This window comes from Oncorhynchus keta, chromosome 9 (genome assembly GCF_023373465.1).
Source record: "Oncorhynchus keta strain PuntledgeMale-10-30-2019 chromosome 9, Oket_V2, whole genome shotgun sequence".
In the NCBI taxonomy this organism is placed as follows: Eukaryota; Metazoa; Chordata; class Actinopteri; order Salmoniformes; family Salmonidae; genus Oncorhynchus; species Oncorhynchus keta.
The window spans coordinates 36,434,507-36,452,662 of NC_068429.1; the positions used below are offsets into that span (position 1 = coordinate 36,434,507).

Here is an 18,156-nt window from a genome sequence, read left to right on the forward strand (position 1 = left end):
AGTGGTCTGTATACACTTCAAACTTTACTCCTTTAAGGTAGTGCCTCATAAGTATATTAGTTACATTCCAATCTGCGGCAATCACCTTCTCTCCTTTTGGTGTCTGGCTTAAGATTGGGGTCTGTGGTAAGATGACCCTCAGCCCCACTTCACTTGTTGAAAGGGTAAGGAGAGGGTCGGCTGAACCAACACAACTGGGTCTTGCAAGGCACCCTTCAGAGTATCCACATTGGCCTGTCTTTGCTCTGTCCACTTCCATTCTACGCCATTCAGCTGGTTTAAAGGTGCTTCCAGGTCAGCAAAGAATGGGATAAACTTGGGATACCAGCCAGCTAACACCAAAAACCTCTGGAGAGACTTTGTCTTTGGGGGTTGGATAGTCTTTCATTGCCTGTGTCTTGTCTTGGTCGATCTCAACGCCTTTCCCTGACACTGCTGTGATGTGGTGAGGTTGGACCCAGGTGCAGAGAAGAGACCAGACGAGGAATCAGTGGTTAAGGATAAACAGAAATACTTTACTGATAAACAGTAGCCGCAGGATCACAGTACACTGGAAATAACAACAAACACTAAGTCTCAAACTCACTCAGGAAACAATCTTCGCACTCTGATCCAGGTAAGGCGACATCATCGAATGAACGCCTCGACTGATGGCACCCCAGCTTCGGCCTCTTGTTCAGGAAACAAGGGGGTGCAAACCCGAACTGACACTCGAACGGCGACACAGTGGACGAGTTCGGCAGTGTGTTATGAGCATTTATTCCTCCCAGGCGAGGAACTTGCTCCAGTTGCTGGGCTTAGTGGAGATGAAACAGCAGAGGAGCTTCTCCAGCTCCTGGTTGGCCCGCTCAGTTTGCCCATTAAATTGTGGGTGGAACCCAGAGGAGAGACTCAAAATACCCCAACAGGGAGCAGAAGGCCTTCCAATAGCGTGTGATGAACTGGGGCCCACGATCTGAGACAATGTCATGGGGAAGTCTGTGTAGTCAAAAGACATGGGTAATCATTAGATCAGCGGTCTCCTTCGCTGAGGGTAAGGTGATGAAATGGACTGCCTTGGAGAACCGATCTACGACCACCAGGATAGTGGTAAGCCCTTGGGATGGAGGTAACCCTGTGATAAAGTCTACAGACAGGTGGGACCAAGACCGGCTGGGGATTGGCAGAGGTTGGAGCAATCCAGCCGGTCACTGTCATGAGGACTTGCTTTGGGCACAGGTGGAACAGGCCGCAACAAAGGATCTCACATCCTCGATCGTGTTGGGCCACCAGAATTTCCGCCGCAGGAACTCCAGTCTCCGATTAACCCCTGGATGCCCAGTTAATTTAGAGGAGTGTCCCCATTGTTGCACTCGAATGGGCTGATCATGGAACATCAACTCTGTTAGTGGGTCTGGGCTTGTTGTACCATGGTCTCAATACTCCATATCACAGAGGCCACAATGCGAGCTGGGGATGATGAGCTCGGAGTCCCTCTCCTCGTTAGAGATCATGTTGGCAGGACAGGGCATCTGCTTTCTGATTCTTGGATCCCGGACGATATGCTAGTGTGAAATCAAACCTGTTAAAAGATAGAGCCCACCTAATCTGGCGAGCATTCAACCTCTTGGCTTCTTGAATGGAGACCAAGTACTTATAGCCTGTCCAGATCACAAAAGGATGAGATTCCCCCTCCAACCAGTGTCTCCACCCCTCAAGGGCCGACTTAAGTGCCAAGAGCTCCCGGTTGCCTACATTGTAGTTGTGTTCCACTGGCAAGAACTGCTTGGAGAGAAAGGCACATGGGTGCAGTTTCTTTACCGCCACTGCTTCGGTGTCTGAGGCATCCACCTCTACCACAAAGGGACGAGTAGGACATTTTACTCAGGGGATTTGTAATTCTGTATTTGTAAAGTCTTGATCAATGAAATTCTCTGTGGTCCATGAAAGCTTGAATCTGGTGCTGACGGTTGTCCTAGTTGAGGGTTGCGGGTAGTGACAGACAGTGACTGGGTAGCCAGGGGTTAACTGCAGAGCTCCTCAGGGTCTCCCCTTGCTCCTCTTGTCCTGGCGAGCCCTGGCGTTTCCCATCAGCTCTGGGCATGTAGCTCGGAGATGGCCGAGACCTCTGCAGTAGAGGCTGCAGCCTTCACCTGCGCCTGTCACGCTCCTGTGGGCTCAGACGTGTGCGTGAGGAACCCCTTGCATCCTCCCGGGTGGCCGTTATACCGTTTGAGGGCTGGGATCTTGGGTTCCCGGTGCAGGTTCCCTGGAGGAACTACGGCAATGGCTGTAGCACTGGGCAATGAGACTTGGTCATTGGCTCCTCTTGGGTTGAGGTTGGACTGTGGTTGGAGGGAGTCGGTAAGTGCCCTGAGGGTCTCTGATATTTGGGAGAGTTGTTCTTGCTGCCGCCCCTGCTCCTTGGTGGGTTACAACATTCTTGAAAAGGCTACTCTCCTTGGTGTTATCCTTACAAATAATCCTGATAGGTATCAGTCTGGTGTTTTCTGCTCAGTGAAAAAACCTGTCCTAACTTATCATAGACACTTGCTAAAAAACTTTAATGAGCAAGCCTTCCTTCTTGATCTGGCTTCTATAGATTGGTATAGAATCAGCTTGATCCCCCCTGTTGAAGATATTTTCAGTGGTATCCTTAACAAATATGCACCCATAAAGAAAATGAGAATAAAAAACAGGTTGAGCCCCTGGTTCGACCGTGATCTGGCAGAGTTACTCCACCTCAAGAATTCCATTTGGCAAATGGCTTGGCACACACATACTCAGGCTGACTGGCTCTCATTCATGCAAATTAGAAATAAGTGCACTCAGGCTATCCGGAAGGTCAAAGTTAGTTACTTTAAGGAGCAGTTCTCTCTCTGTGGGTCTAACCCCAAGAAGTTCTGGAAAACGGTTAAAGACCTGGAGAATAAACCCTCCTCCTCACAGCTGCCCATGTGCCTTAATGTTCTTTCTTGATGTATATAGTATTCTCTTGGGTTTCCACTCAGGTTATGGGTGTGTCACTGCAACCTTAAAGGTCCTAAATGATGTCACCATTGCACTTGATTCTAACCAATGTTGTGCTGCTATTTTTATTGACTTTGCCAAAGCTTTTGATACAGTAGACCATTCCATTATTGTGGGCCAGCTAAGGATTATTGGTGTTTCTGAGGGGTCTTTGGCCTGGTTTGCTAACCATCTCTCTCAAAGAGTGCAATGTCAAGTCAGAACATCTGCTGTCTCAGCCACTGCCTGTCACCAAGGGAGGTCCCCAAGGCTCGATCATAGGCCCCACACTCTTCTCAATTTACATCAACAACATAGTTGAAGCAGTAGGAAGCTCTCTCATTCATTTATATGCAGATGATACAGTCTTATACTCAGCTGGCCCCTCCCTGGATTTTGTGTTAAACGCTCTACAACAAAGCTTTCTTAGTGTCCAACAAGCTTTCTCTGCCCTTAACCTTGTCTTGAACACCTCCAAAACAAGGGTAATGTGGTTTGGTAAGAAGAATGCCCTTCTCCCACCAGTGTGATTACTACCTTTGAGGGTTTAGAGCTCATACAAGTACTTGTGAGTATGGCTAGACGGTACACTGTCCTTCTCTCAGCACATATCAAAGCTGCAGGCTAAGGTTAAATCTAGACTTGGTTTCCTCTATCGTAATCGATCCTCGTTCACCACAGCTGTCAAACTAACCCTGATTCAGATGACCATCCGAACAATGCTAGATTAGGGAGGCGTAATTTATAGATCGGCAGGTAAGGGTGCTCTCAAATGGCTAGACGTTCTTTACCATTTGGCCATCAGATTTGCCACCAATGCTCCTTATATGACACATCACTGCACTCTATAATATCTGTAAACTAGTAATCTCTGTTTACCCTTTGCAAGACCCACTGGTTGATGCTTATTTACAAAACCCTCTTAGGCCTCACTCCCCCCTATCTGAGATACCTACTGCAGCCCTCATCCTCCACATACAATACCCGTTCTGCCAGTCACATTCTGTTAATGGTCCCCAAAGCACACACAAAGCTAGATAGCTGCAAAAAACACTCAAACTGAACCGTTTTGTCTCCATCTCTACATCCAATGCCCTTTGTGTTGTTTGTACCATGTTTTGTGCTGCTACCATGTTGTTGTCATGTTGTGATGCTACCATGCTGTGTTTTCATGTGTTGCTGCCATACTATGTTTTCGTTTTTAGGTCTCTCTTCACCTAGTGTTGTGGTGTCTCTTGTCCTGATGTGTGTTTTGTCCAATATTCGTATTTTATTTTTAATCCCAGCCCCCGTTCCCGCAGGAGCTCTTTTGACTTCTGGTAAATAGGAGTTTTTTCTTAACGGATTTTCCTAGTTAAATTAATAATACAAATAAAACCAAAAGACGTCATGATTTTACCTCGTATTTGTCTTGAAAGCACCCTAAAGGTAGTCGCTCGCATGGTTTGAGACTGCGTCATTTCAGACAAACCGTGAACATGGCGGGTCTAGTAGCAGCAAAGAAGTGCATCACCCCTCTTGTTGTGATCAAAAGGCTTTCTTCCCCGGAATATAAAGCCCAAGCCGCCTACCACAAGAAGGTAAGAAATAACTAGCTGTGTTTGATAGCTGATAAATTCAACCATGTTTCACTGTTGCGGTCGTAAACTCTTCCAACAACATGAATGGCTTGGCGCAGTAACGTTAGGCAACTAATTTAGTAGGTTAACTACCTATATTAGGTAACTGAACTTGCCCAGAAGCAAAGGTAGCATTTATGATCTGTTATTTATTTGTCATACAGTGATGTTAGCTAGTTTAAATATATTCATTAAAGAAAGCGGTAGCTTAGGTAATATGCGTCACATGTCTTGCCTAGTATTAATTTAGAGTACTCTAAAGGTAGGTAGTTAACTGTCATTTAACATGTTCGTTTTTATGTTCACTTTTTTTTCCTGCCAATGCAATTTTCATGTACAGTAGCATGTCGAGTGAGACAAGTGCTACTTGACGGTTAATCTGTTCCGTCCTGAGCTGTTATCTAATTCCACAGCTATTTTGGTAACAGGTACCTAGCGTAATTAAATTAGCTAGTTAAGGTGACACGCAGTGACGCGCCATCTACAGTGGTAGCCCTGGCAATACGTAGTTTAATTGTTTTTTGGCTCTTTATAAGACTCGGAAATAACATTTACACAGTAACTGTTTCTGTTGAACCAACATTAGATGTGTGTCCCTTGATCATTATTCAGTTCCATTACACAAGTTATTGTACGAAGGTCTCTTCTGTGTGGTGGAGTTTTAAGCGCTCGGTCTGAACATTGAAACCCAAATTAGTGTTTTTTTATTTTATTTTTACGAGCGTGTATGCGCTTCAAATTAGAAAGGATGTCTATTTTTCTCGCGTCTACGCGAAAGTGAGCGGGTAAATTGGCAGAAAATAGACTGTTTGTGCATTGTTACATATGGATTTGTGACATTCAAGTGTTTTTGTAGCAATAAAACACTAGGGGCAGAGTTGTGGACTCGAGCAACGTGACTTGGACTCTAGCCCTCACCCTCCGATCCAACAGGTCCCAGTCATGCTCAATGGGAATGAGATCTGGGCTCTTCGCTGGCCATGGCAGAACACTGACAGTCCTGTCCTGCAGGAAATCACACACAGAACAAGCAGTATGGCTGGTGGCATTGTGCAGGAAAGGTACCACATGAGGGAGGAGGATGTCTTCCCTGTAACGCACAGCATTGAGATTGCCTGCAATAAGTTCAGTTCGACGCTGCTGTGACGCACAGCCCCAGACCATGACGCACAGCCCCAGACCATGACGCACAGCCCCAGACCATGACGCACAGCCCCAGACCATGACGCACAGCCCCAGACCATGACGCACAGCCCCAGACCATGACGCACAGCCCCAGACCATGACGCACAGCCCCAGACCATGACTGACCCTCCACCTCCAAATCGATCCGGCTCCAGAGTACAGTCCTCGGTAACACTCATTCCTTCAACGATAAATGCAAAACCGACCATCACCCCTGGTGAGACAAAATTGCTACTTCAGTGAAGAGCACTTTTTGCCATTCCTGTCTGGTCCAGCCATGGTGGGTTTGTGCACATAGGTGACGTTATTGCCGGCGATGTCTGGTGAGGACATGCCTTTACAACAGGCCTACAAGCCCTCAGTCCAGCCTCTCTCAGCCTATTCCGCACTGATGGAGGGATTGTGCGTTCCTGGTGCAACTCGGGCAGTTGTTGTTGCCATCCTGTACCTGTCCCGCAGGTGTGATATTTGCATGTACCAATCCTGTGCAGGTGTTACATGTGGTCTGCCACTGCGAGGACGATCAGCTGTCTATCCTGTCTCCCTGTAGCGCTGTCTTAGGCGTCTCACAGTACGAACATTGCCATTTATTGCCCTGGCTACATCAGCAGTCCTCATGCCTCCTTGCAGCATGCCTAAGGCACGTTCACACAGATGAGCAGGGACCCTGTGCATCTTTCTTTTGGTGTTTTTCAGAGTCAGTAGAAAGGCTTCTTTAGTGTCCTAAGTTTTCATAACTGTGACCTTAATTGCCTACTGTCTGTAAGCTGTTAGTGTCTAACGACTGTTCCACATGTTCATTAATTGTTATGGTTCATTGAACAAGCATGGGGAAACAGTGTTTAAACCCTTTACAATGAAGTTCTGTGAAGTTAATTTGTAAAAATCCAAATAACTCTTTGAAAGACAGGGTCCTGAAAAAGGGATGTATCTTTTTTTGAGTTTGCCACCTATGGATGCAAATTGAAGTGGCTCATTCTAAATGCTTACCCTATAATGCACTAAATAAAACAAATTGAGCACATGTTTCACATTAAATACATTGAAGCAAAATTTGACAGTAGCCTAGAATATTATATTATTAAATTGAATGAACATAGGCCTGTATTTCTCAAATAAAAGTTGTTCTTTTTCAGCCATGGTTTTCACTTGAAGCATTGTCTTATCCTTCACTTATTTGTTACAGTTGCAAAGACATATTTGTAGTCAACTTCATTCTGAAGTTATCGGCAGTTCCAGAGAGACCCATCAGAGTTGAGTCTTTGTTTAGCGGTGCTCTTCTGTGTATAAAGTGACGGAATGGCAAAAACAAGCATCTAATGACACGCTTAGCTATTCTGAGTGGTCTGAGGTAAATAAGGGTTTTCAAGTGAAACTTCAGTAACTATGGTTTTGAGAAATGGCTACTAAAGATGCATCTTAAGATCGTTCTAACAATGATCTTAATGCTACTCAGGCTCTGGGAAACGAGGCCCTGATATTTTAGGATATTCAGACAATCCTCGTAATGATGATCTCATCAAAAGCTTTGTTCCCAGCATTGTTTAGTAGTGTAGAGAATGACTCCGCATCTTGGCTATTACATCTGGGGGGAGGGAGGTTGCAACAGGAATTACTTTTGTGCGCAGTGGAGCCCTGTCCTAATCTGTTTATTTTCATTTGCCTTGCGTAATGTCAACTTGTTACATAACAAGCAATGCAAGAGGCCTCAGCCTTAAGCCTGCTTTTTTGGGAGACATTTGGAATGTGATTACAGATGCTGTTATGTGAATGTTTGTGACAGCAGCAGGGCATGTTCCCAAGAGAGGGTAATTATAATTGTGAATTATGTGGAATCAACAATATGACTTTCCATGACATTTCCTTCCCTTTTCCAATTTTTAGGTAGTGGACCACTATGAGAACCCAAGGAACGTTGGGTCCCTGGACAAGACCTCCAAGAATGTGGGTACAGGCTTGGTGGGTGCCCCAGCTTGTGGAGATGTGATGAAACTGCAGGTACGTTGGTCCCCTGGAGGATTTGCAGAGAAGCGGCATGTTCTATTTAGTTACCAAGCATGTTTAGTAACGTGACTACATTGTTTATGAATTAATTTGTGGACAAAAGTCACCATTGAATAAAGTGACTCCTTTCCTTTCTGCAGATTGAGGTAGACGATCGTGGAAAGATTGTGGATGCCAGGTTCAAGACGTTTGGCTGCGGCTCCGCTATCGCCTCCAGCTCCCTGGTAACAGAGTGGGTGAAGGGCAAATCTGTGAGTGAACGTTCTGCACCCATGACACTTCCTCTGCTTCCTTTCACTGTTCTGTCTGAATGTTTCATTTGTCAATTCAAGTCTTTTCTGCCACGCTGCTTGTTTGTTCCTTTTGTTACATATCATGGTTGGGTGGAGTTTATTTCTTGGTTGATGGAATGTTGCTCGCTTGGCTTTCAGATTGACGAAGCACTGACCATACAGAACACGGATATTGCCAAAGAGCTCTGTCTTCCACCGGTCAAACTTCACTGCTCTAGTAAGCTCTTATTTCAGTCTAATATCTAACGCTGTTCTTTCCAAACTGTTTAACAAGTTGCGAAATTCTAAACCATTTTTTAAAACCATTTGAAATTCCTGACTGTGCCCTTTTCTCCAGTGCTGGCTGAGGATGCCATCAAAGCTGCCCTCCATGACTACCGTCTCAAACAACAGGATGGCAAGATTGAGGCGGTCAACACCAGCAACTGAGGGCTTTGCCAATGTCTGAACACCAGTGTCCTGCACCCTACTACCAAGGGGACACTCAAAGTATATTCCTGGATCCCCACTCCACCATTCTTCTGTATATGGGGCACCTTAAATTAGTTAATGTTATGTCCACCCATACAACGCACATAGATGGCACAGTGTACACACCAAGCCCCTGTGGCATTATGTTTTTTTAATCTTTACTCCAGCCTGTCACATTACGCACATTTTAAGGGCACTGATCGGGGGATTGGTACAAAGTAAGCCTTATTTTCAGGAGTGAAAAATGTGAAGTGAGTCGAGTGTACAGGAGTTTGCTTGCTTTGTGCTTGAGTATTTTGTCATAGTATGGGTGTGTTCCATTGGGAAGTGATTCTGGATGCAGTGGTGGAAGTATTGAATAAGCCTTAGAAGTTTGTCTTAGTATTCCATCAACACTCCTGTACTAATGGCTTGATGGCAATGATGAAATGTAATGCGGAAGATGTAAAATGGTAGCAAACGATCAAGGTATCTATTTTGATTGTTTAGTGACATTTAAGACATAATTCCTGGTTTTAATGGAAAGTAATAAAGTAATGCGTAAGTAGTATTGCATGTCTGTTTTAGTCATTTAGTCAACCAGCTTTTCGGTATTACCTGGTATTTGTCAGATGTAGTGTATACTACCAGATAAATTGAAGTGCTGTATTTCGCCACTAGATGGCAGCATACAGCCATGTTAAATATGTGACTTCATACGTTCAGCAAAATGGTTCTGCTTTTATCGTTACCTACCCAAATTACACAACACATTTTAGAATGCTGCTGTTTCTTACTGTCTTCATAATCTACTTTATTCAACCAAAGTACAATTATGGAAGGAAAGTCGGCACCTCTACAAACATTTTGGAGTGTGCATGTTTTCAACCACACCGGACTAACCAGCCTGTATTGTACAAGTCGAACAGACACTTGGATGCTTTCCCAACTTCTGACCTGGGTCTGCAGCTGAGCAACTGGCCCTTTAAGGGACAACAATCTGCACTTTCTTCACATTTCTTTGACTGTTAAAATACTTATGTAGGCATTGATTCTTGACGACTAACTTGAATGCTTCATGAGCTTAATCTGTCGTACCCATTCAGAACCCCAACTATAAGTTTGTTTTGCTCCAATGTTTGTGAACGAACTTAGTGTAAACGAACACTATAGCTTCAAAACATGGTTCCCAATCAGTTTGATCGCATGGATGCTCAGTCCTTGCATCCATAGCTCTATGACTTTGAGAGTTATGTTTCTTAAGCCCCATCCATCAGCTGTTTACTGAAACAAGTGGCTGGGTGCCTGCTTTGTTATTGTTGGAACTCCTTATTGACCCTTTAATGGAAATGTTTAAAGCGAAGGGATAAACATTTGACTAACCAAACGATAAACAGGTTTTATAATGCAAAAATACTTCCCTTAATGTAGGAAACATGCTAAGTTCAAGTTGTTGCAGATGCTGCACCATGATGTGCTCATGGTGAACTTCCCCTCTACTTATCCATATTTGTTCTTCAAGGGGCGGCAGGTAGCCTAGTGGTTGGAGCGTTGGGCCAGTAACTGAAAGATTGCCTGGTCGAATCCCCGACCTGACAAGGTAAAAATCTGTCTTTCTGCCCCTGAACAAGGCAGTTAACCCACTGTTCCTAGGCCGTCATGGTAAATACGAATTTGTTCTTAACTGACTTAGTTAAATAAAAAGGGAAAGTAAACTCATGTTGCCCTAAAAAATAATCTCTACCAATGAGTGGAAGAGAGAAATAAAAGGCAGTACCATTACTTTGGCCATTGTACAAACACTTGACTACAGCGTCTATGGGTTGTATGCTCAAGTTACATCATATACCCTTTAGGGAGTGACATGGAAAGATGGCTACTGGGAAACAAAATAATATGATTACATACAACTGAATAGACATAATTTGGTATGGCTTTGCCTTAAAGATGTCACTCATGCGAAAGCGTCCAAACCATTGAGCTCAAACATATTGTCCAATGCAGTGGAGGCTGGTGGGATGAGATATAGGAGGATGGGCTCATTGTAATGGCTGGACTGTAATTAATGGAACGAGATCAAACATATGTAAACCACATATTTGACTCTGTTCCGTTGATTCCATTCCAGCCATAACAATGAGCCTGTCCTGCTATAGCTCCTCCTTCCACCAGCCTCCACTGGTCCACTGTCCAACATAGTTAAAATGCTGTTTTCTCCCCAGTGATCAACGGAATAGACTGCGTAACAGTGGAGTTCTCCTGCCTATCCCCTTCCTGCTTGGCTTGTGAGTGCCCTTGGCCAGATGGAAGCTCAGCTCTTGTGAGTGACTCATCATCCTCTGTTAGACCTATCTGTCCTGGAAGGATCTCTGGCTGCTTGGGGCAGCTGCGGTGTTGGGCCTCACTGTCTGAGAGCTGGAATACCTCCTCCTCGCTCTGCTCAGGTGCATTTGATGGCTCGTTGTCTTTCTCTATGATTTCTCCCCCAGCCTGAACATTCACATCAGGACTTTTCTCTGCAGCTATCTGTGTGGGGTTGTTTCCCTGTCGCTCACCCAGGGGAGGTTTGGAGGGAGTGCGGAGATTCTTGGCTGCCCTCATGATGTCTTGTTGGAGCTGCTTGCTTGAGTCAACTGGTTCAGCCTGCTGCCCATTGGAGGGTTTCTCTGGCACCTCGTTGAAGAGCTTGGTACCTCCGGTCTTGTCCCTCTGGTCCACATACATCTTAGAGGGGAAGGACGAGGGGTAGTAGGCATTGACCTTCCGCTTACGGCTCATGATGCAAGCACAGCAGAAGATGAGGAAGATGGTGATGAAGAGGATTGAGGCAACAAGGATGAGGAGCATGTTCTCCTGCAGGAAGTGAACCATCTGGCTGAGCAGGAAGTGCTCTATGTGAGTGGAGCCATCTGAGGTGGTTGGGGACTCTGAGGCTGGGCCACTGGTGGTAGGTGAGGAAGGGGTGGGGATGAGGCTGCCCAGCTCCTCCCCCTCTGCACTGCCCTCCAAGGAAATGTTGAAAGGGAGGGGTGTGGCCAGACTGGGACTGCTGGACCAGAGCATCACAGAAAGACTAATCAAATGAAGTGCCATGAGGAACGTCATCTCCTGTAGGACCTGCAGAAAACAAGAACAGTGTCAGTGCTGCTGCAGTAACTGTTGTCAATTTGCATTTCCACTTATTGAATGAAACAGATTTTGATCAACAGGTGTTTGCAATTAATGTAGCTGTTCTTGTCTAATAGTGACAGCTAACATCTACTGTTTTGTGTGTGTTTCACAAAACATTGTAAAGGCCTCACCCATCTACAATGAATGAACATATATTCTGAGTCATTTCTATTCTTGATAGAATGTCTATAGCTGTAGAGCCCTAAATGTAATTTTAAGACCAAGACAGCAGCTGAGAACTGATGAGAGGCAGGCAGGATTTAAAGTCTAGATTCAAATCATAGCATGTCACATGCAGACACACACAATGGCAATGCACACAGACAGATACAGTAGATGTACACAAATGCCTAGATTCAATCAGATTGGCCTTAACCCACAATAACTGAAAACTGCACAGCAGATCATTGTTGAGTCGATGTCGGAGGTGTCAAATTGGTGAGCGGCTGCTCGTGGTCATTGTCACGAAGCCACACACATCCTACCCACGTTCAAAGTTCAGAATGAAAAAGTATAGAAATAATGACATCATTAGACTAAATAATACAAATTCATATGAGCCTAATCGAGTTGTAGATTACAACACACATTCCAATGTTAAACTTGTAACAAGGCTGCATGGGATTTCTACTAATGAGACTTGGTGGAAATGTCTGCGATAGGTATAACGCCGCGAGTCGCTTGCTGATATGACAGCTTCAATGCAGTTACACCTCCGTGGGTTAAAGCAGAACTGATCGAATCTAGGTCAAACTCCTGACCAGTCAATGATATTTGGTTACATGACTAAAACGTTAATCCCATTTTGTCAATCTGCTTTTGGTCAATGTGAGAGTCACGTCATCTGATGTTAATGTCATTGCTTCCTGTCCCGATCTTTTAATAACTATTTTGGATATTTATTTAAACAACAGCTCCTTTTCATGCTGCTTCACAGAAATAAATCATGGACCGCTCATTTCCCTGAAATTGAATTTGGCTTAAAACAATTTTCTACGGTAATGTGGGTTAACTAGCTCCCTCGGGTAATTCTCACATAAACCACTCACCTATTTTCCCTGGCTGCCACTACTCTTGCTCAACTAAAAATGTTACCCCGGTATTTGGGAAAAAATGCCCCTTTACAACAAAAATATTATTAAATAACTAAAAAAGTGTAAACTGTAGCCACTTATTTCCCTTCATAGTTTGTTTGCCTAGCATGACCATCATCCACATACCACATTTTTACCAAACTTTGCATTTTTGTGTCAGCAGTTGGACATTGTTCTTAGAGGGGGCTGGTTACCCCACGTTACCCTAGCAATAACAAGAAGAACTAACTCTTACTTTCACAATGACTGAGAAAAAACAACTGATCATTGCCGATAGAAATGTAATTAATAGAGTTGTCATGATTCCTTACTCAACATGTCAGAAGCATGTATTTTCTACACAATATATTTCTATCTGAATGTTCCACAGTTGTGCTCTGCTGAATGTAGCCCTGGACTAGAATGCTGGCCTGGTCCATATAAACCAACCAACCCCCTCCTTTACCCCCTTTTCCCACTCCATCTGTGTGCAAGCTGGGCCACATGAGGCATTGCACTTATCAGGGAAGGGGGGATGGGAGCGCATCTACAGTTTATCGCCCATTCCCCCTCAATGTATACTTTCACACACATGCAGACATGCGAACACACACAAAGGATACAGATGTATTAGTCTCTATTGAAGTGTTCAAGATACCATTAGATGGAGACGATCAGACATTTTTCAACAGTCATACATTCAGCACCGCCTTTGTGTGGGAAATAATGACATACAAACATTTTAATACGATTGAATAATTCAAAAAATAAAAGCTCTTTTCACCGCACGTTTATCTGCACAATGTCTCATGCAAATATGGGAAACCCATTGGTCTCAGAGAACATCCTGTTGGGGAACTCTATTGAACTAGCCTGATTCCCTGCTGGCGGGCTACTTGCCTGGAGACATAATATAATAATAATAATATATGCCATTTAGCAGACGCTTTTATCCAAAGCGACTTACAGTCATGTGTGCATACATTCTACGTATGGGTGGTCCCGGGGATCGAACCCACTACCCTGGCGTTACAAGCACCATGCTCTACCAACTGAGCTACAGGACCACCTCACCTCTCACATGTCATGATGCTGTCACTGTAGCTGAACTGCACTGCAATGGTCATGTGAGGTCATACCTGTCCACTAAAGTTAACTCATATTTGATAAGAATGTTATCAGCTAGTATTTCATCTGTTTCCCTATGTGGTAAAATGTACAGTGAAAGTAAATGAATAGAAGTGGCTCTACTCACCTCCTACAGAAGTGGTCACACAGAAAAGGCTCCTCTGGAACTGTGGATGCTTGAGGAAAAGGGACTGAGAGGACAAGAGGGAAAATGTGCCTGCCTCACCTCCTCCAGTAACTTCTACAGTTTCAGATTTTAGACTGGAGGTTTCTCTGACCGGCACAGAAGGGAAAAAAAGTTTTTTGCCATTAGGACACATCCCTCCTTCCCCCTTTCTTCTCCTTTCCTCCCCTTCCTCTCTTCTCCTTCCCTCCCCTCCTCCTGCTTTTCTCCTTCCTTCCCCTCCTCCCTCTCTGGCTGCCTTGCTTCCCAGAAAATGACTGGGCTCATGGGCTCTACACAGATTGTTCTTGTTAGGCAGTAGTCTAATGTGATGTGGGGGCAGGGGGCTCGGCTCTCCTGTCCCAGATCTAGATGCTCAAGGCCAGAGTCAACAACACTGCAGCAAACTGGCTGGAGCTCAGAGTGAGTGGGGGGAAAAAATAAGCGTTCAGGGTTTTAACTGGGGAATAGACAGAGACTAAACTAACTGCAGACATTTTATTGGATGAATTGTTTGTCGCTTGGCTTACTCCCTCTGTCTTCTTACATGCACTTAGCAATCTTAAAGCATTTTGGGCCTCCTAAACAAAAACTATCAAGGCCTTTTGGATTGCTGAATTCCCTTGCACTTACCCTCTCACTTACTTTCCTCACTCTGCCAGATACACACATCTCCCACACTAGCTAGAGTGGAAGTCTCACGAGGTTATAGTTATGGCTAAAAAAATGTTTGGCCCCACACTGTCCCTCTGACACTCTGGTGACTTACAGCAGACCAGCCACGTTAACAGACATGCAGCGCCACAGTTTGATCGTCTCTCACAGGAAAGGGTTCATGTTTCTTGTGTGGACAGCCTGGTCTCATAGACTTGACGTAACATAGTAAACGTAAATCCAGGACGCTGCAATTAGTATGTGGACACCTCTTCAAATGAGTGGATTTGGATATTTTAGCCACGCCCGTTGCTGACAGGTGTGTAAAATCGAGCACACAGCCATGCAATCTCCATAGACAAACAATAGCAGTAGAATGGTCCTACTGAAGAGCTCAGTGACTCAACGTGGCACCGTCATTGGATGCAACCTATCCAACAAGTCAGTTCATCATCCCTGATAGAGCTGTCCCGGTCAACTGTAAGTGTTGTTATTGTGAAGTGGAAATGTCTAGGAGCAACAACGGCCCAGCCGCGAAGTGGGAGGTCACACAAGCTCACAGAACAGGACCGTAGAGTACTGAAACGCGTAGCACGTAAAACTGGTGATGTAAACTTAGGTGGAGGAGGACTGTAAAGTTTGGTGGAAGAAGAATAATGGTCTGGGGCTGTTCATGGTTCGGGTTAGGCCCCTTAGTTCCAGTGAAGTGAAATCTAGTGTGCTATGTTTGGTATGGTTAATTAAAACAGAAGGTTACTTAAGGCAAAAATTAGGGTGGTTGGTCGGTCGATGTATAACACAAACGTCTATGCAACTACTTAGCATGTTAGCTAACCCTTCCCTTAACCTTAACCCTTAATCTTAACCCTAACCTTAACCCAACCACCTAGCTAACATTAGTATTAGCCACAACAAACTGGAATTCGTAACATACTGTAAAAAAATTGCAATTTGTATGAATTACCATATGAAATGGATGATGGACATCGACAAATTAATACATACCATACTAATTGGAGTGTCCCGGATGTATTTTTAGTATGTTATGTCTACCAATGAGTCCAGGTTGGTGTGGATATAAGTAGGGGGTTGGGTCATGTGCTGAGGGCCTTGCCAGAAACAATGAGTAGGGTGTTCTATGGAGTATAGTTAAACATGCACAATGTGTAGCCACAATTAAGAGAGAAAAATAACCAGCAAGCCAGAATGTGTGTGTGTGTGCATGCATATGTGTGTGTATATAGAGTAAACACAGCTATAGGTCAGAATGTGTGTATGTTTGGCCGGCCAGCTGGTTGACTATGTTTGAGATTCATCCAGACTGGCCAACCGTTCTTTGGTCATCATGACAGTGAGGTGGTCACAGAGTGCATGCCCTAGTAGTGTCTAGTCTATGATTCAATTTGTCTTATAAGCTCTGTCTACATCCCTCAGCGTCAGCTTTCCCTGGCATGAAAATTCCGACTTTGATGCCGGTTTCATAATATTGTGTTGATGTGTATGAAGCATGTGGACTGAGATGTCAATCTCAGCTTCTGCAAAGAAAGAACTTTGATATTGACGCCAGAAAAGGGGCCTTGAATCCATGTGAAAAATCCATGTTTGTGTTATTTATTATGAGTACATGGTACAACAAAAGGAAGTATCAGTGCATATTACAAACCACAGGGCATAGTTTTATAGTGACAAGTCTAGAGGGTCCATATTTGGAAAACTGAAGTAACGCCTGGCTTCAATCACCACAGACACAGTCATTAGCCATCTGCCCTTTGTTTAATAGCACTTTGTCATTTATTTACAGTTTTGTTATGATTTATTAATCTGTTCCAGTCCTTTGTGATCACCTTCCAGTGGGCACACCACGTCATTTCAACTTGGAAATTTGGGTATTACTTGGTTAAGACGTGGATCAATGAGATTTCATCCTTTATTCACCCACTCAAAAAGACAATGTGTTATCACTATGCTTTCAACCATCTAAAAGCACAACCACATTCCAATGGAAAAACAATGTCAGATTTTTTGGTGAGTTAACATCTAAATGTGTTATCACTGCACTTTCTACCATTTAAAAGCACAACAAAGTTCAAATGGGGATACAATATAGTCAGATATTTTGGATTGATACAATAAATAACTTAGTGTTATCATCTAATATCACAACCAATTGACCTGGATTGCAGTTGAGAATACATTAAAAGTACATAGTGCAAGTGATCAATGCTGTTCAAGATTTTGTGAAGATTATTACAGCAATTGTAAAGTTCTCCACTGACCTGTGACCTTTGCTATCTTGAACATACATGCTTTCTATGATTACATCAGACGTTTATAGTTACTGTAGGCTAACCTCAAAATGTGGCCATTGATGTGTTACCATTTTAAGGTTGAACAACTACTATGACATTAGTTTGTGACTTTTGTTGTATTACAAAAAGTTTATTGAATTGTGTTTGGTTGACAACGCAACCAAATATCAATATGTAAATAATTTAATGCTTGAATAATTTCATCTGAGCCACTGGCTTAATCCTATTCTTTAACTTTTATTGTTAGATTAGTTAGAGACGTGAATCCAGCATAGAGTATTGTTAACTTGTCGACAAGTTAATAGGCTATTTACTGTATCGCAAAAGTGATATTGAATTTTGTTTGGGTGTCAAAAAACTGGTTACCATGGTGACATAATCCTGTGGTTGAAATTTCAATCTCAAAACAGTTGGTTACTTTTTGCAACTACAATCTATTTTAAAAACAGATTCCACATCACAATACGTTGACAAATAACATTGAAACAATGTTGATTGAATCAGTTTTTGCCCGGTGGATTTCCTATACACTATTTGACTGGACTCGGAGACAAACAGACCTTTGGCGTCTCTAAGAAACCTGTCCTTTCTTTCACATGGAGGGAAAGGATATCCTTTTAAGCATTTAATAAACGGACAAACATCTGAGGGCTTGAGAGGTTTAAAGGGGGTTAGGTTTAGCAATGAGATCTTTGTATTATGACTTTTTAATGGAAATACAAGGACACAAGAAACATATGCCGAACGTCTGTGACATTCTACACAAACACTCTACAGAAGACCCCTTGACCTTTTCCACATTTTGTTACATTACAGCCTTATTCTAAATTGATTAAATCGTTTTTTTTTTCTCATCAATCTACACACAATACCCCGTGATAATGCAAAAACAGGTTTTATACATTTGTGCAGATTTATATTTTTAAAAATGAAAATATCAAGTTTATATAAGTATTCAACCCTTTACTCAGTACCTTGTTGAAGCACCTTTGGCAGTGATTACAGCCTCGAGTCTTGGGTATGATGCTACAAGTTTGGCATACCTGTATTTGGGGAGTTTCTCCCATTCTTCTCTGCAGATCCTCTCAAGCTCTGTCAGGTTGGATTGGGAGAGTTGCT

At 43.6% G+C, this 18,156-nt stretch overlaps 2 protein-coding genes across 2 annotated transcripts; one reads left to right on the plus strand and one right to left on the minus strand.

The window, feature by feature from the left end:
• The first annotated feature begins 4,361 nt into the window (after nt 1–4,361).
• Nucleotides 4,362–9,110, plus strand: LOC118387687 (iron-sulfur cluster assembly scaffold protein IscU-like). Its single transcript, XM_035776306.2, has 5 exons — nt 4,362–4,568; nt 7,677–7,790; nt 7,937–8,047; nt 8,228–8,306; nt 8,427–9,110. The coding sequence occupies exons 1-5, from the start codon at nt 4,467–4,469 to the stop codon at nt 8,516–8,518; spliced, it is 498 nt and encodes a 165-aa protein (XP_035632199.1). The 5' UTR covers nt 4,362–4,466; the 3' UTR covers nt 8,519–9,110.
• Nucleotides 9,111–9,918: 808 nt separating this feature from the next.
• On the minus strand, nt 9,919–14,287 carry tmem119b (transmembrane protein 119b). Its single transcript, XM_035776300.2, has 2 exons — nt 14,039–14,287; nt 9,919–11,656 (listed from the first exon to the last, which is right to left on the minus strand). Exon 2 carries the CDS (start codon nt 11,642–11,644, stop codon nt 10,739–10,741), a length of 906 nt encoding a protein of 301 aa, XP_035632193.1. The 5' UTR covers nt 11,645–11,656; nt 14,039–14,287; the 3' UTR covers nt 9,919–10,738.
• Nucleotides 14,288–18,156: the final 3,869 nt, after the last annotated feature.